The sequence below is a fragment of the Urocitellus parryii genome, chromosome 7, assembly GCF_045843805.1.
Source record: "Urocitellus parryii isolate mUroPar1 chromosome 7, mUroPar1.hap1, whole genome shotgun sequence".
Classification (NCBI taxonomy): Eukaryota; Metazoa; Chordata; class Mammalia; order Rodentia; family Sciuridae; genus Urocitellus; species Urocitellus parryii.
Genome location: NC_135537.1, coordinates 121,541,495 through 121,569,258, shown reverse-complemented (window position 1 = coordinate 121,569,258; position 27,764 = coordinate 121,541,495). Strand labels below are relative to the sequence as shown.

At 36.8% G+C, this 27,764-nt stretch overlaps 2 protein-coding genes and 1 pseudogene across 33 annotated transcripts in view; 2 read left to right on the top strand and 1 right to left on the bottom strand.

The window, feature by feature from the left end:
- Positions 1-16,226, top strand: part of Ncor1 (nuclear receptor corepressor 1) — a 157,362-nt gene extending 141,136 nt beyond the window's left edge. For 8 of the 23 annotated variants that reach the window (XM_026411371.2, XM_026411370.2, XM_026411365.2 and 5 more), the window contains 7 exons: positions 1,941-2,084; positions 4,529-4,671; positions 5,528-5,581; positions 8,634-8,687; positions 9,175-9,396; positions 11,713-11,892; positions 13,226-16,226. In XM_026411371.2, the coding sequence (XP_026267156.2) occupies positions 1,941-2,084; positions 4,529-4,671; positions 5,528-5,581; positions 8,634-8,687; positions 9,175-9,396; positions 11,713-11,892; positions 13,226-13,413 (985 nt within the window). In that variant the 3' untranslated portion in view covers positions 13,414-16,226. The remainder of the gene's footprint in view (positions 1-1,940; positions 2,085-4,528; positions 4,672-5,527; positions 5,582-8,633; positions 8,688-9,174; positions 9,397-11,712; positions 11,893-13,225) is intronic. The other 15 variants (XM_026411379.2, XM_026411381.2, XM_077800997.1 and 12 more) reach the window with 6 other exon arrangements.
- Positions 303-27,764, bottom strand: part of Ttc19 (tetratricopeptide repeat domain 19) — a 44,592-nt gene continuing 17,130 nt past the window's right edge. Inside the window, exons 8-14 of one of the 10 annotated variants that reach the window (XR_003302854.2) lie at positions 19,583-19,737; positions 18,145-18,307; positions 10,420-10,491; positions 6,639-6,762; positions 6,234-6,368; positions 5,822-5,902; positions 4,625-4,696 (exon numbers count right to left, since the gene is read on the bottom strand). Coding sequence is in view for 3 of the 10 variants with exons in the window: in XM_026411385.2 (XP_026267170.2) it covers positions 16,838-16,896; positions 17,350-17,466; positions 18,145-18,307; positions 19,583-19,737 (494 nt within the window). In the remaining 7 variants the exon portion in view is untranslated. Of the gene's footprint in view, positions 1,764-4,624; positions 4,697-5,588; positions 6,369-6,474; positions 6,529-6,638; positions 6,763-10,418; positions 10,492-16,439; positions 17,467-18,144; positions 18,308-19,582; positions 19,738-27,764 lie in introns of those variants that run through there. The other 9 variants (XR_003302853.2, XR_003302855.2, XR_013343979.1 and 6 more) reach the window with 9 other exon arrangements.
- Positions 19,918-24,374, top strand: LOC113198590 (ubiquitin-conjugating enzyme E2 N pseudogene; annotated as a pseudogene).

Genomic DNA, 27,764 nt, shown 5'->3' with positions numbered 1-27,764 from the left:
GAGGGTTTGATCCTCAGCACGAACAAACAAATAAATAAAATGTATTATGTCCATCTACACTAAAAATGGTTTTTTAAAAAATGAAATATCAACAGAGCAAAGAGTGGCAGATAACGGGGAAGACACACAAGGCTGATGTGAAGACAAATCTGTAGCAGAGATGATTCTCTAGCCTGCCTGCCACCCCACAAAATGTGTTTAAGAAGCTGAGTAGTCTTTTTTTAAAAAAAAAAACAAAAAAAAAAACCACTTTTATTACAGAATTTTCAAACATATACAAAAAGTAAGAACAGTACTGTACATCTCCATACTCCTATCACCCAGCTTTTATAATCCTCAGTAAATACCCAGTTTCATTTCATTTTTATCCTCCCTTTTCCCACCCTGGTACTGATTGAACCCAGTGGCACTTACCCTTTGAGCCACATCCTCAGCCCTTTTTATATTTTATTTAGAGACAAGGTCTCACTGAGTTGCTTAGTAGGGCTTTGCTAAGTTGCTGAGGCTAAATTTGAACTCAGGAACCCACTGCCTCAGCCGCGCAAGCCACTGGGATTACAGGTATGTGCAACTGCACAGGCTTTTCTGGATTTTTTTTTTTTTTTTGGTCAATTTTCAGTGGATCTTTATTTTTAGTTATTTATATGTGGTGCTGAGAATCAAACCCAGTGCCTCACACGTGCTAGGCAAGCCTCTACCACTGAGCTACAACCCCCACCCTACTGAATTATTTTGAAGCAATTCAATCAAGTAAAAAAGCATGTTTAAACTGTTCTCACAGTTCATACTGTTGTTTTAACACCAATAACTGATTTTTAATCTGTAAGCAAAATAAAGAAAAAATTATATGTAGTTCTAGCATAGAATATAAATGCTGTAAATCGAATAAGTATGGCTGGTAGACATAGGAAAGAGAAGGGAAGTCACAGAAAAGAGGTAGAAGGATATACATGCTAATTTCTTCATTTTAAAAAAAGGTTGAAGTATGCTGCTTAAGGTTAAATAGACAAACATTAAAGACAAAGATTATAATAGCTAAAAACAAGAAAAAGGTAAGTCAAACTCTTTCATGGAAAATAGTTGATAAAAATCAAAAAGTAAAGGTGTATATTTTAGAGTTTGGGAGGTAAAGATCAAAGGAAGTAAATATTTCTAAAAAATGAGAACTAGATGAATTGATTGTGAAAGGAAATGTTTAATAGTAATATGCAGATATTGAAAGTCACAAGTGGTGTTTAGTATGCATAGATCTCTATGTAAAAGGCTTTTTAAAAGACTCTAAACAAGCTGGGCGTGGCAGCACACACCTGTGATCCCATCAGCTCTGGAGAATGAGGCAGCAATATCTCAAGTTCAAAGCCAGCCTCAGCAATAGCAAAGCACTAAGCAACTCAGTAAGACCCTGTCTCTAAATAAGATAGGACTGGAGATGCTCAGTGGTTGAGTGCCCCTGAGTTCAATGCCCAGTACAAAAAAAAAAAAATGGTATTCAGAGGAAAAATATTAAATTGCAGAGAAGGTCTCACACCATTAACTATAGTGTGGGTTCACTGGTCAAAACTCTTAGGTTTCAGTTTAGTCCTTGATGAGATAAGTTACGACCAAAATAAACAGTAATACCCTTAAGGGCACAATTGAACTAACTGGCCACAGAGCAGGTTGGAGTCTGATGTTGAAGTACATGCAGAGCCTCAGGATGGAGCTGCTGCTGCTGATGCTGCTTCCGCTGTTGCTGTCCTGTGGTACTAACTGGTATATGACTCCTGAATCCGTGGAGAAAAAGGCATTTTCAGTAATTAGATATATAGCAAATACCCATAACAACTGTTTTCTAATAGAAATCAGCAATCTTTACTTCTCCAGTATGAAGTTAACAGTTTCTGTTTAGAATGATCAGTCAATATGTAGAGGGCAATCTAACCTTTTATATGTTACAACAGCAGACCTGGGAAATCTCCAGAGAGGAGTCATGTCCCTTCAGAGCCCTACGAGCCCATCTCCCCACCCCAGGTTCCAGTTGTGCATGAGAAACAGGACAACATGTTGCTGTTATCTCAGAGGGGCTCGGAGCCTACAGAGCAGAGGTGAGTGCACTTCCCAACCACAGCTCCTCTGCAGGGGTCAGGCTTAGTGCCTTTTTGAACTTTGATCACTTAAGTCTGTTTTCCCAGGGAGCTAATGCTAGTGGATTATAGCAAAAATATCATCATTTAAATAGATTAGAAAAAAATGTTTATTACTCTTGAAATTAAATCCTCATATTCCTTTAAAAAAAATTGTGGTGGGGGAGGTGGTCCCTGACTGATTCACCAATATTACAATTTAGTCAATATTACCATTACATTACTGTGTACAAAGCATTGCAGACTATATACAACCAAACTGCTTTACATATTTTATCTTTTCTAATCCTAACTCCAACCCTCTGAATGATGAGATGTCTTTGATTTGGCCCATTCCAGCCCCTCTTCATACTTTACCAGAGTGATCTGTCTAAAACTCACATCCAGTACAATGCTATATGGCTAGCATGGCATTTGAGTTCCCTCAGGACCTAGTTTACACAGCTTTACACTGAATTCCTTTTCATCTATACTCATGCTGTTTCCTTGGTGTGTAACACCCTCCTTGATGCTGAAAGGTAAATACATGATTTACCTCTGGTCAGACTGATAAGAAGAGGAAAGTGCAGTTTTAAACCAAAGTCTAACTCCTAAATGTATTTCTATTGCATATACTCACAGGCAACAAACAAAATTGGTGCCTTCAATTGAAATGAAGAAAATTTATTTTTGGAGAGGGAACGATATTAAATTTAATTATATATTTACATGTTTAAGACAGGGACCATGTTTTAACTCCTTTGAAGATATAAGTTTTCTTGTGTTTGCATGATGAATGAATCTACAGGACCAGATGAGGTTACCAACAGCTTTCCTTCTATACACTCTGTTATCATCTCTGGCCCCTAGCTAGATCATTGATGGCCTAGAACTATTAGAGAGACTCGATTTCTAAAAGTATAGGAAGCTACCAGTGAACTATGAAACCCTTCCATTAAACTCAGCTGGGACTGAAATGACTGTTAAAAAAAAAAATGGACAGTTTTGTTTTTACTGTATAGCTAGTCTATTCAAATCCAACTGATGACTGCTTAAGTAAGAACTCGTGCTATTTTATAGGCAGGTGTGCTTTTAGTTATAATTTCAGTAGTAATTCTAGGGCTGGTAATGTAGCTCAGTTGGTGGAGTGCTTGCTTTGCATGCATGAAGCCCTGGGTTCAATCCCCAGCACCACAAAAAAAAAAAAAAAAAAAAAAGTAATTCTATGGCTTAGAGGTAGAGTGCTCGCCTAGCATGCATGCAGCACTGGGTTCAATCCTCTGCACCACATAAAAAAATAAAGATATTGTGTCCACCTATGACGAAAAAATTAATATTTTAAAAATATATAAATAGATAATAAAATGATAAAGTAATTCTGCTAGACATAGTGCTGCACACCTATAATCCGGCAATTTAATGAGACCCTATTTCAAAATTTAAAAAAAAAAACTGGGAATATAGCTCAGTGGTAGAACACTTGTCTAGTATGAAGAAGGCCCTGGATTTACTCTCCAGTACTGAAAACTGCCCCCCTCAAAAAAAAGTATCTCTATAAGCTAGTAAATAGCTCCCCAATTTATATGGTAATCATAAATAGTTTATGCCATTAAGCAGAAAGCACCATAATAAGCTGTTTCTCCCAGGCACAGTGGCACACTCAGAAGACTCAGGCAGGAAGATTCCAAGTTCAAAATCAGGGTCTGCTGTCTGTAAAAAAAAAATTTTAAAAGGGCTGGGGATGCAGCAGTGGTTAAGTGCCTGTGGGTCTGATCCCTGGTACCCCTTAACTACCATCAAAACGAAAGTATTCGAAATTTTCCTGCTAATATTCATTTGCTACATGTTGATTTCTTAAAGAGTGCCTACTCTGGTTTTATCTATTTTAATCCCAATTTTACAGTTTCATCTTTGAGAGCTAAAGTATTCTATTATGCCCTTAACCCATTTTATCTTATCATTCCAACTGTGGAACATCTATGAAAAGTAATATATTCTTATAAGTTATATACTCACATTACTTTAAACATTACCTAACATTATATAACTAGATTATGATTTCCAACCTATTTTAATGCAGTTGTGTCATTTTTATTGAAATATTTTCAAAATTGAAATCTTGGCACTTACTGGGTTACATGGTATACTGACTGGCTTTAATTTTTTTTTTTTTTTTTTTTTTTTGGTAGATGGATACAATACCTTTTATTTATTTATTTTTAAGTAGTGCTGAGGATCGAACCCAGTGCCTCATACTTGCTAGGCAAGCACTTTACCACTGAGCCTCAGCCCCTGGTCACATAGTTTCTTAACGACAAATATAAGCTGTAGTTTTCCCAGTACTCTGTGACCATCACCATTATTAATAGGAATGTCCCCAGGTTAGGAGTATATGATTATAATAAACTGAACTGTGTTCCTAACAGAAATGATTCCCGCTCACCAGGGAGTATAAGCTACTTGCCTTCATTCTTCACAAAGCTTGAAAATACATCACCCATGGTTAAATCAAAGAAGCAGGAGATTTTTCGTAAGTTGAACTCTTCTGGTGGAGGTGACTCTGATATGGGTAAGTGGGATTTCTTTCATTAACCCTGAATAAAACATGCATTAGTATTGGTATTGCCAACATTGCCTCTTCTGTAACCCTTAAGTTTGAAGGCATCTGATCCTCAACACCTCCAACATATTTAATCCTAAATTCGTCCCCAAATATCTGCCAGTTCACAAGAGTTCCTACTTTAGCAGGAACCTGCTCCTTTCTGAAGTTGCCCATTTTCTCTGGGAACTAATGCTATGTCTGGGATACTTTTATGTGGGTTTGGACAGTTGTGGGGGTTTGTTTTTAAGTCACTGATTTTAGTTTTTTCTTTTTGGGCCATCTCCATACACCATGTCTTCAGATAGGTAAAGACTATCTGAAGTCATGTCCTTTGTGAGTCTATAAATATTCCTAGTTTCATTGATTGTTCTTCACATCCTTGTTCTGAGTAACCCTGCTATCTCAGTTGCTCTCCACAAAATAGTGTGATATGATCTAGTGTAAATTCATTGTTATTAAGGTAGCCTAAGATCTTATCACCATTTTTGTTGGCAGTCTAAACACTGAAGTTATAAATACACAAAGTATGAATATAGGTTTCAAGTTCTCTTAGTGGGCTACTTTTAAATCACACCTTTCCCCTTCTCAAGGCAATCTGTGCTTGCTCCCTTCCAGCTACTTTCTCTATCCCACCAGGGTCTCTCTGGACATTCAGCATTTATATGCAACTCTGGTAGACTTACCGTATAACATCATCAATAATAATGGTAACGAAGGGAGACTAGTAATGTGTGCTAGGCACTATTCTACATATGTATGTATATATGAATTCAGTTAATCCTCACAAACCCACATGCTACATATAATTATCTCCATTTTGTAGATGAGAAAACTGAGACTCAGAGAGGTTTAATAACGGGCGCAGGTTACATAACTAGTAAGTAATGGGGCTGTGGTTTTAAACTCAGGCATTCCAACTCCAGAGTCTATGCTTCCAGTGATGTACTAACAGGCTTCTAACAGTTCTATACTCACAGCATCCTTAGCCAGATTGTGGTTAAATATCCAATGAAACTCTATGGCAGAACTTTCCTTTGGGCTGATGTGCATGCATTCATCAGAACCCTCCTGCACTTGGTCACGCAGCACGCTCACTTGTACTATCACCCAGTCTTACTTATCCGTCATTTCCATCCTGTGGTAGAATCTGTATAGACCTCCGTTTGCTCTGTTTCTGCCATCTACCGGTCTCCTGACACTGCCAAAAGAAAGGAAACTGTTGGCTCTGAACTGTGAACTGCCAGGTGTATGTGTGTTTGGGTCTGTCTCACTTTGTGATTAACCGTTGAATGTCAAAGAGAAAAAAGGATGAGCCCAATGTCACTTCCATGTGAATTTATCCTAGCTTTTAATTATTAGATTATTATTTTTTTAATGGCAACAAATCATCTCAAAGATAATGCCAACCAGAACTACTGTCGGCCCTATAGGTACCATATCCCCCTTTTAATATTACCATTACAGTTTTCTATCTCAAAGCTTCAATAGTCTCATCTATTATTTATAGCTTCTCAAATGTCACCAACTACCTTCATGTTGAAATCCTGTCAGAATTCAAAGATGAACCTGTCAAAGCATGGAGATGTAGATCTCAGAGCAGCCAGTTGGGAACTGTTCCACCTTGGTATGGTCTGCACTTGTCCCTCTAGTCTTTGTCTTGCCCCCTAAGTGGGAAAGAAATTCCTGATGGAGAAATACAACTTGGAGTGAAGAAGCCTACTTTTGTTCTCTTAGTGTTTTGCATTGTCCTTGACAGCAGCCCTCACTCACCAATTGTACAAGCGTTTATTGAGCAGAGTTCTGTGTTAACCGATGGTCTCTACTCTAAATGATGATGAAACAAGTATCCAACTTTAATAGGAAATAGAGTATTAATGTCTTAAGGCAAATATTAATAAAATTGCTCAGAGTCTAGGATATTTTTGAATGCAAACCTTGACTGTAGAAAGGGGAATTCACAGTGGGCTCCAGGCCCTAGAGCACTATTCAGTTCTCATTGGGAATTCAACTGCCATCAGCAACCAGGAGAGCTTTGCTCTGTCTCAATTCCATTTATTCCTATGAAAGACAGAAATAACTTCATTCTTTAAAAACCTTAGTGCTTTAAAACTACCTTTATCTGAGCATGGTGACACACACAGCGTAACCCCAGGAACTCCGGAGACCAAGTCAGGGGAATCCCAAGTTCAAAGCCAGCCTTGGGCAACTTAGACTCTCAAAATAATAAGGGCTGGAGATAGAATTCAGTGATAGACCACCTTGGGTTCAGTTACCAGTATAGCAAACAGTCTCTTTGCAGCTTCTGACAGTGAGCCTTTTCCTTTCTCTGCTCTTTCCTTCTGTTCTCTTGTCTCTCAGATGCTACATTCTCCTGTTGTTTTGGGTAGTGATGGTTGTTTTTCTTCTTCTCTACTTCTTTGGAAGTTTCTTCTGTCTTCTTAGAAGTTCAGTTTTGCTTTGTTAGCCCTTGAGATTGTTCAGGGCTCTTCTCATGCACTGATCTCTCTCATCCACTGTGAGGGTTTAAACTGTCAATTTCATCCCTAGGAAACTCCGGTTTTATCATCATATCTCTACTTAGAGATCTTTGCAGACCTCATTTCTTCTTCAATATCTTACTGGCTCGCACTTTCTTGGCTTCCTCTGTTTGCCTTCCACACAGCTCTTAGATATCCACCTTTCTTTCCCCTCCTGAGCAGTTGTCATATTCTCCTTTCTTTCCCCTCCTGAGCACTTGTCATATTCTATCTTAAACAAGGGGTCCTTTTTTTCATTTTTACCAAGTTACCCAGGTGATTCTGATTTGTGTGGCCTCAGAAAGTACCACATTGGGGCACATTCTAAGTAAATATATAGTATCATTGGTTGAACTTCATAAAGTTATTAGTTGACCATTTTTGATCAATAAGCAGGTAATTTTATTGTGATTCAGCCAACAATTCAATAAATATTTGGCATATGAATGAATAAGTTCTATTTCACAAACCTTGTGGTAACTATAAGGCTGTATTATTAAGATTTAGTTTATTTACTGTGATACCTGGCCCAAAAGACGACCATTATCCGTAGCCACTGTCCTAGTTCCTCTTATCAGTGTCAAGCTTTTCCTGATCAGGAAAGTTACTTTCTAGGCACACTCTTCCATCTTCACTGATGGCTTTCATCCCTAGGTAAAAATCCATCCTCCTGTTACTTGTTGAGTCACCCACTTATTTCCCGCATTCTTTTTTCCTTTTAAAGTTCTCAACATCAAGTTCAAAGAAGTGGCAGAGACAGCATTTATGTCCCCATTTTGTGCCCCTTCTCCTTCCGGCACAAAATTATTTATAGGTAGTTCCCAGTTTATCTGCTTTTTTCATTTAAACTGTGCAGTTATAAATTGTAGTTAGCAGAAATGAAAGAATCAACAAAAGAATCTTTTGTCTGATCCAGGGAATGTCCTGAGAATGTTTTCAGTTAGCCATGGTAGGCACTTAGTCAACTTCATACTCACTTAGGTGTGACCTTCCCCTTAATTTAATCTCAGACTACCTCAAACCCATTGGTACTTTCAGGAGTAGACTTAAAAGTCCAAAATTCTTTGCTAGGAAGCCTGGATTCCTGTTCGGAGAAGGACTTTTCCCTATGTTTTTCTCCAGCAGTGCAAGGTTTCTTTCCCCTTTGTAAGTTATATTACCTCTATTTTGAGTTTCCTGTTAATGTCCTGATTTCCTTGTTTTTCTTTTTTCTTTTTTTTTTTTTTAAGTATTTCATTTTGTATATGTATTAACAGATGAAAAATAAAGGTTGAGATCATGGAAAATAAAAAGGTTAATTTTATTGTAAGATTTGCTTTTTTGGTTTAGGTTTTTGTTGTTGTTGTTGTTTGTTTGTTTTTTAAATCAGCATACATGATTGTCTCATCTCAGTTAAATGTTTTTTAAATACAGCAGCTGCTCAGCCAGGAACTGAGATCTTCAATCTGCCAGCAGTTACTACATCAGGTAAATACATTATTTACCAGTGTATTTACCAAAATACATTATTTACCAATATGAATTTGGTACAGTAGCAGTCAAATCCAACAAATACACATTGAGTACTGACTGCATGCCAGGAAACTGCTCCAGTGTGTAAAAATGAAATAAGAATTTAGTTAAGGAGTCAATAGATTCAATACTTCCTGAAAAGATAAATGAGCAAAGAAATTCAAATCTGCTAAGTAACAGTGTAAACACTAGGAAGCTGACAAAAAAGAAAACCTTCAAATGAAAAATAGACCTGTGGGTGACTGATTCCCTGGAGTAATAAGATTCCTTAAAATATTTGCATATGGAGAAGGCTACTGTATGGAGCCCTCAGTGGTATTCTAAGCAATTGCTGAGTGCTGTGCAAGTTGAGTGGGCTGGAGGGCTGGTGTGATCTGTTCATTTCCCTGTGGCCCTGATCTGCCTCTCAGACAAGCAGAAATGGCTTGATTGTCTCTTCCAGGCTCAGTTAGCTCTAGAAGTCATTCTTTTGCTGATCCTGCCAGTAATCTTGGTCTAGAAGATATTATCAGGAAGGCTCTCATGGGAAGCTTTGATGACAAAGTTGAGGATCATGGAGTTGTCATGCCCCAACCTGTGGGAGTAGTGCCTGGTAGTGCCAGCACCTCAGTTGTGACCAGCAATGAGACCAGGAGAGATGAAGGAGACCCATCACCTCACTCGGGTAAAGTTTTCATTTTAGTGATCTGCTGCTGCCTTTCCCAAGGAACCAATTTATTTATTTTACCAGTTCTGGTGCATTACCAAGTAATTGTATTTGTCTTTATGGGCTCAGTCACCTCTTTCTTTAACAGAGAAAAAGTCTTAAAAACATTTCATATGCCCAAATGATATAGTAACCTAGAATGTCACCCTCCTGGCATCACAGTATTTTTGTTTTGTTTGTTTCAATTTGTTTTTAGTTGTAGATGGACACAGTACCTTTATTTTGTTTATTTTTACGTGTTGTCAAGATAGAACCCAGGGCTGGGGATGTGGCTCAAGCGGTAACGCGCTTGGCTGGCATGCGCGGGGCACTGGGTTCGATCCTCAGCACCACATAAAATAAAATAAAGATGTTGTGTCCACCAAAAACTGAAAAATAAATATTAAAAAAAAAAAAACCCAGTGCCTCACGCATGCTCAGCAAGCACTCTACCACTGAACCACAACCCCAGCCCTCACAATGTTTTTTGTTGGTTTGGAGGGGGTAGGGATTGAACCCAGGGGCACTTTACCACAGAGCTAAATCTCCAGCCCTTATTTATTTACTTACTTTATAGACAGGGAGGCCTCACTAAGTTGCTGAGGCTGGCTTTGAACTTGTGAACCTCCTGCTTCAGCCTCCTGGGTTGCTGAGATTACAGGCATGTGGCACTATACATATCTGTACTTACCTGTACATTATCATGACAGAAGCATACATGTTTTTTAATAAAAGTGACTTCCAATTGTAAGAAAAAATGACAGACACAGTGTAAGCTTAAGCCATATGGATCACATCATCTAGAAAGTAGTGCTGCTGCTGCTGCTGCTACTGGAAAAGCATTATTCCAGACACATCTTAATGTACACACAGATAAAAAAGTTAGATTAGATAATTTTTTACCTCCTTTTAAAACTAAGCATACAAAAATTTTATTTACTCTAAACAACTTTTTTTCTTAATCATTTCAGAATTAATATCTTTTATACTTAAAAAATTTACCTGAAGTTCAGCAGTATTTCAGTTTTTAGTTTAGGTTTATTTTCTTCTGTTATCTTCAAGCAAAAGCTCTCACTATGTTTAAGGAAAAGATTAAAGAGATTAGACATTTTTTTTAACCTACACATAATTAAGCTAAAGATAGTGTCCGGCTACTCTAAAAAAATGAGCATTGTCTTTTCCTTCCTGCTTACCTTCTAGTTTGTATTGATTTTTAGGAGAAAGTCAGGCTAGGGTTGTGGCTCAGTGGTGGAGTGCTTGCCTAGCACGCCTAAGGCACTGGGTTGAATCCTCAGCACCATATAAAAAATAAAAGGTATTATGTCCATCTACAATTGAAAAATATATTTTTAAAAAATATACATGAAGGTTATGATTGTGAATGGAATTATGAGCCTGGTTGTATAGGATTTGGGATAGGGTGAAAATTATTCTGTTGGGACTGAGAAATTGTGCTGGTGACCTGAGCTGTGATCTCTTTTGAGGTCTGATATTTTTTTCTAGAGCTTAGTATGTGGTTTAGTGGTAAAATGTTTGCCCAGCATACACTGAGGCCCTTAGTTCAATCCCCAGTGCTTGTGTGTGCACACACATTCATTTATATATATATACATGTGTTATTGAAGAGCCCAGTCAAAGTAAGTAAGTAAATAAATAAGGGCTGGGGTTTAGCTCTGTGACTCCTATGAATTAAACAGAGCCTGAGAAAATATACCTCTGCTGAGGTCCCATAGTGGCATAAAGAGACATCTGCTAAATACTTTCCCTTTGATGTACACTTCAGTGGTGTAATTAACACCCCCCACCCACCATCACTGCCACACCATTTACTTCTTTCAAATTGAGAGCCAGAGAGAGCAGGTAGGTAGTAAGAATTTAAGATTGTGCAAACCTTCTCTATTTTTTAGCACAGCTTCCATATTCTTTTTTATTTTTAGATGTTGATAGACATTTATTTTATTCATTTATTTATATGCAGTGCTGAGAATCAAACCTAGTAACTCACACATTGCAGGCAAGCACTCTACCACTGAGCCACAACCCCAGCCCATCAGCTTCCACATTCTTAGGGCCAGCTTTGATGTTTAACAATATTTATTTCCTTAGTTGCCACATTTTAAGTTTATAACATAAAGATGTACCCCTTTGTTGTGTTTGCTGCAAGTGAAATTCTGGCTTTCTTTTAAATAGTGCTATTTCATTGTGTACTAGAATCTGGATTTTTCATGCTATCATTCTAATAAATCTGTATCACTAATTAATTATTTAATAGTTTAACTTGGATTTCACTTTTAGCAGGAGTTTGCAAACCAAAGCTGATGAGCAAGTCTAACAGCAGAAAGTCTAAATCTCCTATCCCTGGGCAAGGATATTTAGGAACTGAACGGCCCTCATCAGTATCCTCTGTACATTCAGAAGGTGATTACCATAGACAGACACCAGGCTGGGCCTGGGAAGACAGGCCCTCCTCCACAGGTGAGGAGCCCAGTTTAACTACTAGAAAGCAACTTCTATCAATGCCTTGTCATTCCTTCTTATAAAAACTTAGAAATACTTTATTCCCATTCTGTATCACTAATTCCTATTCTGTATCACTAATAAGTTCCACTTTCCAGAATAAAAATTGAATACATAGAATCTTCAAAATTTTTAATGCAGGGTCTGATACCATAAACTAAAAAGAGCTATGAAAATAATCTCATCCATTTTCCATCTGTATTTATGCTGGTTGGTTGCCAACATTTGCTACTTGCAAAGCAAATAAGTCTATGTAAAGTGCTACTCCTAAAAGTGACTTCCCCTTGTTAGTATTTCCTTAAGAACTTCTTTATGAAAAGCTAAGAAATCAAGTTCAGAAATAAGAAGAAAATTACATCTACATAAGCTGATGAAAGTGTTATTTTGTGCCTTTTCATAAACTTTTTTTTTCCTTTATTTTTATGTGGTGCTGAGGATCACACCCAGTGCCTCACACTTGTTAGGCAAGCCCTTTACTGCTGAGCTACAACTCCAGCATGACTTGTGTATTTCAGAGAATTATATACTGTTCTTCACTCAGGGATTAAATATATATTATATGTAACCAAAAAAATTTTTTCAAATGTGCTCTCCCAGTGAGAAAAAAATTTCGCATTAGACAAGTACAGTTTAGGGCTTTTCTCTTCTAAAATTCTCATGCCACATGGCACGTAGTTGTCTATTAGTTTGAAAGCTTACAGCCTAGACAATATAGCTGCTTCTCACATGTTGAGGAAGAAATTACTATTAGACCATAAAAATAGTATGTTTTATGATTTCAGTTTCTTAAGCTAGAGAAGTGTTCAGGGGACACAAGGTAGCAGGGCTCTTAGTGTGCCCTACTTCTATATCTGCCCAGTGAGATTTTTGGTAAGTAAACACATTGTGCTGCCCCTTAGCCTGCTGAAGTTTCTGGATACTTGTCCCCTCATCTTCTGAGCATTATACTGTTGCATTTCTCTTGAGCAGCAAATATACTACTTATGGTAACTTTGAAATAATTGTTTTTGGAGGTCTGTTCTTTTTCGAAAACAGAGAACGTCTGAATATATAAATCCATATTGTTTCTATTGCTTTCATTTCATTGAAATAATCACAGAATTGAAAATTTGGGACTTACTGGCTTAATATTCAGTAGTTCTGTGTGATTCTCTATGGAAACATAATAGTAGTTATAGAGGTAACTGGAAGTCCAGCAAAGTAATTCTGTGCTACTCCATCCACTCTAGGTGGTATTGGATGAAACAGCAAGTATGTGTATGACACTGAGACCTCATTTTTCTTTTGCCAGGCTCAACTCAGTTTCCTTTTAACCCTCTGACTATGCGGATGCTCAGCAGTACACCACCAACATCCATTGCATGTGCTCCCTCTGCTGTGAACCAAGCAGCTCCTCACCAACAGAACCGGATCTGGGAGCGGGAGCCAGCCCCTCTGCTCTCTGCACAGTATGAGACTCTATCCGATAGTGATGACTGAACTGCACAGGGAAGGAATGGGAAGCAGGGAATGGGCACAGAGGAGGGAGCTTTAGTTTTTTGGTAATTTTATTTTCAGTTGCAGGTCAAAAACCTGCCCTCCCATAACTTGTGCCCAGAGACTTCAGGAGAGCCATGCCACAGATGAAGAAAAAATGATGGAAATTCATTTGGAAAATCAAATGGGGGTGGGGGGAACTGCCTCTGATACAGGCTATTCAGTGGATTCTAATAATAGTGGAGGGTTGAAATGTAGTTTCAAAAGTGGACAATTTCTGTTCTTACATCTGTTTATAAAGAAAATCATAATGTCTTTAAATCACTCTTATGTAAATAGATGACCTTTTTGCAGTGTATCCCCTTGCTGTAGTATCTGGTGTACTTATGTTCAAATCAGCGCATCAACGTTGGGGATAATTTTTTAAAATCTTTTTTGTCTATCTTTTTAACCCTAGCCTTCTAAACAAACCTCATACAGCCCAGTTATAATGTTGGCTGTCACGGGCATTGTACTTTTATCTGATTTTGTTCTCTCCAAATTCAGCTTCCCAGTGATGTTTAAAATTTTGTGAAAATGTTTAGATTTTTAACATAGACCCTGTCGTAAAATCTATACATTAGGGTCAAAAGGTAGGAGCAACAGAATTCTGCCATACTGTAATTTCCAATGCAGGCTTTAAATTTTTTTTCCACTAGTAGCACTGAAAAAAATATTACTGCATGGATATGTTATAGTTCAGTTTTTAAAGTTTTAAAGGCTTATTTGAGGCATACCTCACTGTTATGCACACTGGTAATTTAACCATGCCCCTAAGTATTCCTTTTCTTCTGCATTTGATGCAGCCCAACAAAGCTTTTGTTTTGAAATAAATTTGACTACCCTGTCCATAGCTACAGATTATTTGTTATTTAAGGCTCTGTTGTCTCAGGTTTCAAAGGAAAAACTTATACATTTTTCTTAGTTTGATATACGATTGATTGAGATAAAATTAGATAATGATCTGTGTATGATCATCTGTGTATTATCTCATTCTCTTTTGTGCTGCATCCTGAACAAGTGTCATGGTAAACACACAGTCCTTTTCCATCTCTACATGTCACCACCTACATTGTTTCCTTGGGAAATCATTTACTATCATTTTTCATTTCAGATTCAAGGTACAAATAATTTAAAAGATTAAGTCCTAATTATACTGAAGGGTCAGTTTTATCCATCATTAAGAATTGCTTTTAAAATTTTTTCCATACAATTTAATCACAGCATTTAAGCATTTTTCCACAGCATATAAATACTAATGGTTTGGGGGAAATGCTACTGATAACTGGAAGGAAGTCTCACAATGAGTAAATTAGCATTTTATAGACTTTCAAGTAAATCTAAGATAAATCTTTTCAAGCCTCTTAGGTAAACGGGTCTATGATTAACTGCTGACTGAGACCCTCCTATCACCTGTTTTACAGACACAGGCCCATATCATTCAATAAGTGACAAACAGGCTCTAACCCTTGTATGTCTGCAATCAAAACCGTTACACCTGTCAGTCCACACTTTTCTTGGTCCTCAAAATAAACTTTAGCTCAGGCTTAGTGGAGTTCCTATTACTTACAAAGTTGAGGCCTTTATAATAATAATCAAACATAATTTTAACGTGAATAGAAAATAACAACTAAATGTTCTAATGAATGTTTTCTGCTTAAAGCGTTTTTTTTTTTTTTTCAGGTACTGATAATATTTTTGAACTTTGTTGCCAACTGACCCAAACAGATCATGATATTTTTCTATGATCCTGAGGGTCTTAAGCTATCTATCCCAAGTTAGGTTAGTTTCTGAGAACCTACTGGATCAGAGCCTAACTTGTCACTTTTGCAGTTCCATTCAAGCACCCCAAGGTGAGCTGCCACTAACACCATCCTCATCCCAACACATCTATGTAATGCTCCATCTACCATCACCTGGAGAAGAGATTTTAGAATGGGAGATAAAAATCCATCATTTTTTAGGTCAAAAACAATAAAAAGACAGAATTCTCATACAGCTTACCTACAAAGCAAATTATTTAATAAGAGGGGCAGAGGTACGTCTTACCATGATGTAAATCTCAAGCATAGCATTTGAGAATGACTGATAACTTGCTGAAGTTAGGTGCAAACCAAGGCATATAACATCCTGGCAGGCTGAGATTTAAAATCATCCTTACAACATGATTTTTAGCACTCAGAACATAATCAAGGTCTTCCAATACTGTTGATAGAAGCATTTTCACAATTTTCCATTTTATGTTTATAGTTGGATATTTCACAATACTTTAATTTTGGTATGTTGATTATACTTTGAATATATTTATGCCCTGAAAATTCCAGTGACATAAGACACAGTACAGTTCAAAATTTCAAACTACACTATTTTAAACATTTACATTTAAATTCAAACCAATCAGTAAAGGAGGTCGGTCCTTTTCTTGCTTCACTACCTTGTTTTATAACAACTTTCATGAGAATACCCGCATGCAGAGACTTTTTGAAAATTCAGTTTCTCCAGGAGAGGAACCACAAACCGAATCATTGTGGAAGATTAAAAATTCTTAAATAAAACTTGGAGTGAAAAACCTAACTTCTGGTAACGCTTGCAATTGTGAAAAGGTAAAAACATTTTCAATATAAAAGGTGAGTGGTTCTTCAGCAAGTTATTTTTCTGAGAAACTAAAAGATTACTGGAATACATACAATATTGTTGTATAGTTTATTATGAAAAGATACTTCCAGTGTATACATATGAACCAAAAATATCTGTTTACCAATTCCACTCACACCCCACTCACAAAGGCATATCAACAATATCAGTGTTCCTTAATGGCACCTAGAAAAACTATCCTTCCCCCTAAACAAATGGCTTTTTGCAAGTCTGCTGAGGTAAGGAAATCCATCTATGTATCTTGTGTTTACATACTTTGAGGCAGGGCAATAAAAGCTCTTTCAACACAGCAGTATACTCATTTAAAGTCATCTGACCAGATACTTTTTCCCGTGGCTAAGAATCTCAGTCTTTCCTCATGTTACAGAAGAGGATACTAAGTAGAATCAAGGTTGGGAATTTTAAAATCTACATTGGTAGGGCCATATTCTAGTCAGGTCTAGGGTACAGCCCAGGCATTGCTTAAAGAGGATCTCAGATGACTCCGTTTTGTGACCTCACAGTTGCAAAAAATGTCAGATGCTCCAGGATACCACTGGCAAGAAAGAGGTTCCATCATTCTTCCCCCCAACCATTAACAGTTACATATAACCAGATAAATAGTTCACTTTTATTTATGACCAAAAGGCTACTACACTTTCAACTGCCTAATTCCCACTTTAAAACTTCATGCTGGGTACAGACAAACTAATATAACACTTTTCCTCCTCTGTATGTTAAATCCCACTGTGCTTCATGAAAGGTAATAGAAACAACTCACCATAATTTCCCTTTGCCATGAGTAGCTCTGGTCTGCCAGATATTGACAAAGTAAAAGAAGAAAGGGCAGCAAATCAGTGAACCAAAAATCTTTCGGTAGCGATGTTAGGCATAATTACCAGACCTCACACCCACAACCCAGAGGAAAAGTGGCCCATCTTCATCTATAATTACACTTAGACCAGCATGGACAGCACCTAACCATATAATACAATGGAAAGCATCATTTGACATCAATCCTTAGAGGTCATAATTAGTGAAGGGTGAAAGTTGTTTTTCCTTTAAAAACAAATGTGGCAGTATGTACAACTTGTCCTTCACCAAGGCTAAGTTGAGGAAACCTGAATATCAAGAACAGAAAATTTACACCATTGATTTGGGTGCCACAGACACTAGAATAATAGTTATTCCTTTAGGCCACTAGAAACTACCCTCCCTACAAAAAAAATGGGTTTAACGCTTGATAATGTTAAGTCAAAGATCTACTTTTTCTTGACAGCTCAGCCAATTCTTCCCTGATGTGCTGTACAGAAACCTCATCTCTTTTCATCTCTGCTTGCTTCAGTGCTTCCTGGTAGATCTCTTCTGCTTGTGTATATCGTTCTAAAATAACCCAGAGAAAAGGAAGAATAAGAAGAAAATGTGTTTTCAAAGTGAATCTGAAGAGAAAGCATTAATGAGGATACAGGTGTAATTTACTGTGTATTTATTAGTAAGTGACAAGGCTGGTACTGCCTCATTTTCTCCCAAAATGACAAGCTGATTTAGCCTGGAATGTGTAAAACACCAAGCCACTGAGTGTTTTGGGATTCCTTACTATGTCCTTTCCGGTATACCCTAGGGTCCTCACTGGACTGGCCAAGGACTACACTATGATGATCTGTGTATGGTGATATGTTATCTTAGATTTCTGAAAATTGCAGGTGAAGCCCTAAGCAGTATGTATCATAGTGTGCTAACACACACATTCCTAATCACACTAGTTTTGCCAACACAGAAATGCAGTATAGTTGTGAGAACAGCAATCTTTAAAGCGCTACAAAGTTTTCCCTAGCTTGATAATGGTTCATCGGGCTAATGCAAAAATATAGAAGTTACCTAAATTAAACAAAATAGTTCTTCAACCTAACAGACATGTTGTTTTTTGCCTTATTCAACCAGCCTTTTAATTTTAGGAGTTTCCGCATTTCCCCTTACCTTCCTTTAAATACCATTTCACAAATTCATAAGTAAGAAATATCCCTTCATAAGCAAGTCTGTCAAGTTTCCAAGGCTACCTACCTCTGTGTATCAAAATTGCAGCTAGATTACTGAGTACCATGTGCAGCTCAGGATGATTTATCTGTCTTGCTAGATCTGATGCCCTTTGCATATAAATATAGGCCTCATCAAAGTGGCCCTGTGCATCCAGAGTAGTAGCCAGGTCACTCATGAGCACAATGGTCTGTTAGATAAAAGAAAAACAGATTTTTCTTTAAAAATACACCATAATATTAATTTGGAGTTTGTTAAATTGTGAGTACAGTCAAGATTTCATCTTTCCAGGCATTCCACAAAAGATGAGGAATGTAATCAGCCTTTAACAAATTGTGGGCATTTGTTACTCAAATTGTACAGTAGATATTAGTTCAACAAATGATACAAATTTTAAAAATTAGGAAATAATCAGATTAATAAGTATTATTCATTTTATCAAATTAGAAGTACCAAGTGAAAAGCAACAGCAAGAAGCTATAATATGATCCCACTAAAGGTTCAGCAGGGATCTGGGAGCCTCATTGTTTCATATGTAGTTCCTGCTGGTAATGCTGAGACTCCACAAAGAAGTGATATATCATCTATATAGGAAGACTCACATTAAAAGTATTTAAACTTTTGGTACTAAGAGACTTTTTCATCCTCCCTTACCACTAATCCCATGCTTTAAGCCCTCTGATTGTATTACTCAGTGATCTGAATCCCATGCCGCTTATATTATTCCTCAATGATACTCTCATAAGGCACTCTCTTTTAATAAGTCCAAAATCCCTTTCCTGGAGATAATTTGTACCTCAAATTCCCTTCCCAAACATTCCATGTTCAATCCAATGGGTCTTAGGTTGGGAACTGCAAGCTTTCAAATAAAGCAATCTACTCCTCAGCACTTGAGAATTTATTCTGATAGAAGAGAAAGGGATGATTTCAATTTAACATGTTCAGTATTATAACACGAGTCCCAGCCAGGGGCGGTGGCTCACGCCTGTAATCCCAGCGACTCAGGAGGATAAGACAGGAGGATCCCAAGTTCAAAGCCAGCCTCAGCAAAGGTGAGGCACTAAGCAATTCAGTGAGACTCTCTAAATAAAATATAAAATAGGGCTGGGGATGTGGCTCAGTCCATGAGTGTCCCTGAGATCAATCCTGGTACCAAAAAAAAAAAAAAAAAAATTTCTTTAACTGTGGGGCAAGGGAGGCAAGGACACTCATGTATAACTTTCTTACAAGATTCTAGTCGGGGGTCTGCAGACTCCACTTTGAAATACCACACGATATGTTCTGAAGCCACAGAAGCACACAGTGCCTGCTTACACCTCCCTGGTAGTGACGGATCAGTAATCTCAAATCTTTTCTGAAACAAGCAGTCAGGGATAGGGACACTGGTGGTAAGAAACTGAATGAACTGGGGCTGACTCCGTTCCCAATGTGTGGCATTAAGGCACTGCATGTTTTCCTCCTTTACCTGTGGGTGTCTTTCTCCTTGTATTTCTTCAGAAATCTGCAGAGCTTTTTCATACATCCTTTGTGCCTGTGATGGCTGCTTGGAGAACAGAAGGTAGCGTGCACAGGAGTCTAAGCACATGCCCAGAAGGAGGTGGGTATTGGCTTTTTCTTCCGCTAAGAAAGAAATAAGAGCATTGCTATGGAAGGCAAGGCTGAGTTAACCAACCTGCCTCAGCATTTTGAGTTATACCATGATTTATAATCCACCAAGTCCCAAGTGTGTAATTCTGCTAACATAATAAACATTAAAACTATTTCATAATTACAATAAATGATATATTTGTATCTGGGATGATGGTACAAAAACAGGTTAATACAGAACCCACTGAATAGTTTACGTCACTTAGAAACACTCTTGACCTTATGTTAAAAGGAGACAATTTAGGTGAATTAACATCCAGTTAAATGACCTTCTGGACTAGCTGAAATTGTGGGACTTTTCCCCTCATTTAAAGTAGATTAAGGGCTGGTTTTGTTAGCTCAGTGGTAGAGTGCTTGTCTAGCATGGGTGAAGCCCTGGGTTCGATCCTCAGCACCACATAAAAAACAAGCCAGGCACAGTGGTGCACACCTGTAATCCCAGCAGCTCAGGAGGATGAATCAGAAGGATCATGAGTTCTAAGCCAGCCTCAGCAACAAGGTGCTAAGCAACTCAGAGAAACCCTGTCTCTAAATAAAAACAAATACAAAATAGGACTGGAGTTGTGGCTCAGTGGTCAAGTTCAATCCTCCGTACCAAAAAAAAAAAAAAAAAAAAAAAAGCTCTTTGAATAAAAATAATAAATAAAAGCCCCTATGTCAGTTGGAATGTGGAATACTTTTAATTTGAAGCTAGTAACATTTAGAAGAAACAGATGAAGATAAATCCAAAGGAGAATGAGTCAATGCAAAGTCTAGAGCCAGTGAATAAAAAATCTTAAGAGGGCTGGGGTTGTGGCTCAGTGGCAGAGTGCTTGCCTTGCACATGTGAGGCACTGGATTCAATCCTCAGCACCACATAAAATTAAAGATATTGTGTCCATGTATAACTAAAAATACATTTTTAAAAAAAGAAAAATCTTTAAGATGGGGGGTGGGGGGAAATCCACAATGCATTAATAATTCAGAGAACACTAAGATTTTTGAACTGAATGGAAAGTTTCAAGTCAAATTTTAAAAATAGTTGATCCAATTTTGGGGTGCACCTCTCAACATAATGCATTTTCTGAAGAAGAAACTTAAAACATCTCATATCACATGAAAGGAACTGGAGAAAGCAGACCTACAGAACAGTAACTTGTATAAGTAAAAACTTTGGAGAGATGATCCAAATAATATACAAAAGTAAATAAGCAAGAGTAAATGGAAATTCTGCAAATTTTTTAAAAAGTAAATGTTCCCATAAAGGACTAAAAGGAAGTTACCTCAAGTAATCTCATATAACAAAATTAGCAGACACTTAACTGAAGCTGTCCAGTTGGGTTTACTTTTTTAACCAACAAAGCTATGGTTCATAGCAGACATTTCTCCTTCCATGTCTTCAAAGTTTTTAGAAAATTTACAACTGGCATACAGAATTTAAAGACTCATCAAATAAACTATGGTCAATATGAACAGATGGTTGAAATTACTGTGAAAAAATAATTATACAATGAAGAAAAGCAGCTAAAAATGAAAAGAATAAGATCTCTTTGTGCCCCTTAAAGCAAGTTCATAAAGAGGAGCAAATTTTAAAAATATGAGAAGATTGAGAATACTGTACAACTCATAAAATTCATATCCTCTGAGAACATTCAAAAATAAGGAAGAATTTTCAAAATATACCAAGAAAATCACAAAACAAAATGTATGATTATTCTGATTATGGACACACTATGCTCTAAAAATGATTACTAAATCTTATTCCAGGAATTTGTATTAATATATCTTCAGTTTCTGTATTTTAAAAAAATGGTCTTTTTACATTTTATACTTAGAATAACTTCAAAAGTACAAGAATAAAGGGCTAGAGGTACAGCTCAGTAGTAAGAATGCTCGAGGGACTGAGGATGTGGCTCAAGCGGTAGCGTGCTCGCCTGGCATGCGCGCGGCCCGGGTTTGATCCTCAGCACCACATACAAACAAAGATGTTGTGTCCGCCGAAAACTAAAATAAATAAATAAATATTTTAAAAATTCTCTCTCCATCTTTAAAAAAAAAAAGTGCTTGAGTAGCACACACAAGGCCCTGGGTTCCATCCCAGTCCCTCAGAAAAACCAAAGAGATGAAAACAAAAAATACAAAAGCACAAAAATAAAGTGACAAGCAATTCTAATGGATAAAGTTATTGCTTTATCAGTAAGAGCAATTAACTAGAGGAAAAGGCAGAAAGCATTATTACTGCAGTTCAACTCTAGTTATAATTTCAAAGAAGTATTTTAAAAATACATCTTAAATTCATATCCCATTCTGACCACAATAAAAATGAAAAGATCTTTTGAAAAACCTGTTTTAAAAAAATATGATCAAGAGAAATAAAAGCATACTATAACACAATTTCAAAAAATTAGGCTTCATAAGAGAACTTTTAGCATTTGCCAAGTTAAGGGAAAATAGATTTGATATGGTAAAAAAAAAAAAAAAAAGAGTTCTGGGTGGTGCATACCTATAATCCCAGCTACTTAGGAGGCAAGGAAGGAGGATTGGAAGTTCTAGGCCTGTCTCTGCAATTTAGGAGACCATGTCTCAGAATAGAAAATAAAAAGTGTTGAGGATGTAGCTGAGTAGTAAAGCATCTTGAATTCAATCTCTAGTACGTATTTCTGACTGTCTCTGTCTGCCTCCCTCCCTCTCCCTCTCCCTCTCTCTATCTCTCATACACATACCCCATTAAAAAGTTTCGATTCTAAGAAATAATTATTGAAACATGGTTCTTTGAAAATTAATACAGAAACAGGTTATATAAGGAAAAAAATCAGCTTAATAATAAATAATAAATTGAGGTAGTTTATATAAATCCCCCCCAAAGGATCATTTAAACCTGGGGGAAAGGTCATATTTATTTCTTCAAACTTTATATTTTCATTATTTCTAATCATAGAAAAAAAATGCATCTTAAAACTTGAAGAAATCAGGATTTATTATAGAAACTTCTACTCAAAATATAAGCAAATATACTAAAGGGCATTTACTTCAAGAATAAAAGAATGGCTTAATGCATTAGCATATCAAGTTAGGCCTACACAAAACACAGACCAAAAACAAATTTGATGGAAGTACTGGAACAATTATATGCATTAATAAAACTACATTAATTTAAAAAAAAAGTATCTCCTTTAGGAAAGAAAGCACAGACCTCTCTAATCACCCTCTCATATCCTTCCCTAAACACCAATAACAATAAAGAAAAGTCTAAAAAGGTCTTCAGAACTAAAAATATCAGCTACCCAAATTCCAGGAACATCTTTGATTTTTTGCTAAACCAAACCTCTTGTTAATCAACCACTAGCACTTCCTGAAGACACAATGGTTTTAATTAAGGAGGAAAATAGAAACTAACCTAAGGTTTCTGGTCCCAGTAATATGACTGATAGTCAGAAACCCTTCTGCTTCAGATACCTAGAAATTTTATCTAGATAAAATAGAAGAGTAAGTTAAAACCCTGAGAAGAAAGCACGTGAACTGACACAGCAAAAAACAGTTTTTTGCTGGCTTTGTAGGGTGACCTGGGTGTTTCTGTATTCCAGGAATTAATACAGCCTTTGACTTGTGTAAAATGGAGAAACACATCTGAAGTCCTTGAATAAAATACATTCCCTATATGCATATCCCCTCATAAGCAAAAAGCCACTCTCTCATTGGACAAATTATCAATTACTGGAAGAGCTTTATTACATGTCTTTTTCCTTTATTAGAAATTTAGCTCCCTGAGGGCAGTGACTTCATTTATAGCTGGAGCTCATGCCTGAGTATCTGGCACATAATAGGCTTTCTGCTTTCTCTTCACTGAAAGGTTCAAAAACTGAACAAATTAATAAACAACACAAGTACTTAACTAAATATGAAAAAAAGATATTATGAAACTGAAAATTATAATTACAGAATTAACAATTAGTATCTCATGAATCTATGAAAACTCAAAAAAATCATTAAAATCATTAAGAAAAGGATGGACTAATAACAGGCCTGGGCAACTAGCCATCCTGGTGATGGTGGTGGTGGAGGAGGAAATTTTATCCCTATCTCATGGCATATTTTAAAACAATCAACTCTAGACTCCTGCATGTAGGGAGCAGAGACACCAGTCCAGAGGCCAACTTGGGAACCTGACAAGACGGCCTTTAGCAAGTCTGCCCTGCAGGATCATCAGGAAACCTAGCCTTTGCTGGCAGAACCAGTTGCTGACATTACAGCAGAACCAGAGGAGAGCAGAAGCTATTATTTTCATGGGGTCATGGCTATCCCCAAAGATTTTTCTTTTGAAGGACGGACTTTAAAGCTTGAACTATTCATTCCAGAAAATACCCCATACCAGCACCTAAAGTATATCTCATAACCAAAATTTATAATCCTAATGTAGATAACTTGGGATGATGATGTTTGGATATTCTGAAAGATAAATGGTCCCCAGCTCTGCAGATCCACATAGTTCTGCTAGGCATTCAGGCTTCATTAAGTGTCCCTCATCCTGAGAGTCCATTAGCAATGTAGTGGAGCAGTGGAAGACCAATGAAGCCCAAGTCCTATGAACAGCCAGACCATGAACTAGGCTGTATGCCATGAATAATATTTAAACTGGTCCAATCAGTAAGTATGCATCACTTCCATTCTACCAAGAACTTCTTATCTTTTGGTTTGCATTTAATGTGTATGGTCTCAGAAACATTACAGAATAAAACCTCAAATGCTATGGTGATTAAATACACATTAGCAAATCTGTATTGTCCTGATTCCCTATTATAAAGCACAAGCAATGGCTCTCTGCTTTTTATTCATTTCCCCAACCATGGTTTAAATATAAAGCACTGGGGCTGGGGTTGTGGCTCAGAGGTAAAGCACTCGCCTAACATGCGTGAGGCACTGGGTTCGATCCTCAGCATCACATAAATATAAAATAAAGATATTTTGTCCACCTATAACTAAAAAATAAATTAAAAATAAAAATAAATAAATACAAGCACTATGAATAAAGGTAGCTGTCAAGAGTTAGCTACAAGGGGGTTTATGTTACTTTTGAGGGATGGTAGATTTGTTTTAATTTTGTGGGCTTCTCCCCACGCGCCCCCACAACCACCACCCCCCCACACACTTTTTATGGTAATCTGATGCATTCGTTAAAAGCAGCTAACCTAGTTCTTTAAAATGTACTCTCTAGGGGCCGGGGTTGTGGCTCAGTGGGCACAGTGCTTGCCTAGCATGCATGAGGCACTGAGTTCGATCCCTGGCACCACATAAAAATACACAAATAAAATAAATGTATTGTGTCCATCTACAACTAAAAAAAAATTTAAAATAAAATAAAATATATTCTCTAGCCAAGTCTAACTTATGCAGAATGCTGTTGATCAGCAAGCTTGACCAAACCAAAATGGGAATAATAAACAAACATCAGCCCTTACTAATGACACTATGATTTTGCTGTCAAATATAGATTTCCCCCTTCAAAAACAACTTGTGACCATTTTGTATAACTTAAGTGAAAACTTCTGTAGAGCTTATGTTTTAGTAAAAAAGTTTTTGTTATCCTAAAAACAAATAAGCTCTAAGGAAAATTGGAGACTTAATGTAAAAAATGGCAAATATTTAGAAGAGAATATCTTTATAACCTTAGAAGAGTAAAGGACTTTATTAAATGACACATAAAGCAACAACCATCAAAGAAAATATCAAAAGCATCTTAATAACATCCAAATTATAATCTGTATATCAAATGCACTAAAGTAAAAAGACAAGCCACAAAAAAGTTATGTAACCCACAAAACCATAAGAAGTTCAAATACACAAAGAACTCTTATAAATCGCTAAGAAACAAAAATTCCTTAAAAAATAAGCAAGGGGGCTGGGAATGTGGCTCAGTGTAGAATGTGTGCTTAGCATTCACAAGGCCCTGGGTTTAATCCCTAGTACCACAAAAACTACAAATAACCTATCAATAAATGTGCAAAAGAACTAAACAGATTTCTCAAGAAACACAAGTGGCCTACAAATATATGAAAAAATGTTCAACATCTATAGCAATCAGGGAAATGCAAATCAAAACTACACTAAAATTCCATCTCACTCCAGTCAGAATAGCAATTATCAAGGATACAAATTAACAACAAATGCTGGTGAGGTTAGGGAGAGAAAAAGGTACACTCATACACCATTGGTGGTACTGCAAATTAGTACACCACTTTGGAAAGCAGTATGGAGATTTCTCAAAAAACTAAAAAGGAAACCACCATCCGACCCAGCTAACCTGCTCAATATTTATCCAAAAGAACTAAAATCAGCATATATATATATATATATATATATATATATATATATATATACATATACAGTGTTTATAGCAGCACAATTCACAATATAGTCAAATTATAGAATCAACCCAGATGCCCAACAATAGAAGAATGGTTCAACAAAATGTGCTATGAATACACAATGGAGTTTTACTCAGCCCCTCCCCCCAAAAAAAGAATGATACAATGGCATCTGCCAGTAAATGGACAGAAATGGAGAAAATCATGCTAAGAAAAATAAACTTGACTCAAAAAAAATCAAGGGAATGTTTTTTCTCTTATGTGGAAGCTAAAGCAAAATAAGGGAAAGAGGGCAGTGAGGAAGGGTATCAAATATAAAGATACAGGGAACATCAGTGGAGTAGAAGTAGGAGAATGAGGTGGAGGGGAGGAGGAGGAAAGGGAAAGAAATATGAACTGAATCTAACAGAACCATGTCATATAATACATAAACCAAAGGGAATATCTATCTTATGTATATATAGAAAGTACCAAACAAAAATAAAGGAGTGAAAGAAAGATCAGCAGAGGAGGGGGGTAGGAAACTGGACAGGGAATGGGGAATAAAATCAAATTCCTTATATGTATAATTATGTCAAAAGGAACCCAAATATCATTTATAAATAGAAGTCTAATTTTCAAAAAAGATACATAGAATTTTCAGAGCAGGAAATTTCAACAGCCAATAAATACATGAAAAGATGTTCTGCTTTACAAGTGATCAGAAACATACTGATGCCACAATGAAATTCTTTTTCATACCCCTAGATCATCAAAAAAATTTTATACTGTGATATATTCACAACATGGATTTCCATACTGCAGTTTTAGTGTATGAATGAGTGAGAGCCATATCTATAGTGTATCACTCCTTGTCAGTGTGGAAAAAAGGCTTCCCCCTCACCCACAATAGTGGATTAATGAGAGGAAATTGCCTCTTCTGGACAGATTCAATCCAGAAGACATGTTGTACTTCCATAAGTAAATAGCCCCTGTGTTTAAAAAAAAAAAAAAAAAAAAAAAAAACCTGCTTTTAGTATCAACATAGATACATCTCAATACAAAGTTGAGTAAAAAAAGCAAATTGCAGGGCTGGGGTTGTAGCTCAGAGGAAAGAACGCTCACCTCTGAGGCACTGTGTGAGGCAATGGGTTCAATCCTCAGGACCACATAAAAATAAAATAAAGGTATTGTGTCCACCTACAACTAAAATATAAATATTTAAAAACAAAAAAAGCAAATTGCAGATGCCATTCCTACAAAGTTTTAAAACATATTAGCACTATTAAATATTGCTTACTGATATATACAAGTATAATAAATAGATAAACAAGACCCAATTCAGGATAGTAGATACATGTAGGCAGGGAGAGTATTATGTGTGTGTGTGGGGGGGTTAAACTCACCTAAATAAGCAGCAAATATTGTAAAATACTTACATTTGACAAAGCTGAGGGGAAGGTAAATAGGGTATTAGTTAAATTCTTCACACTTTTTCTTGACATTATTTTTTTTTAGTTTTCGGCAGACATAACATCTTTGTTTGTATGTGGTGCTGAGGATCGAACCCAGGCCGAACGCATGCCAAGCGAGCGGGCTACCGCTTGAGCCACATCCCCAGCCCTTTCTTGACATTTTTAAACAAACCATAAGAAGAAAAAAAGAATTTACTCTTCCAAA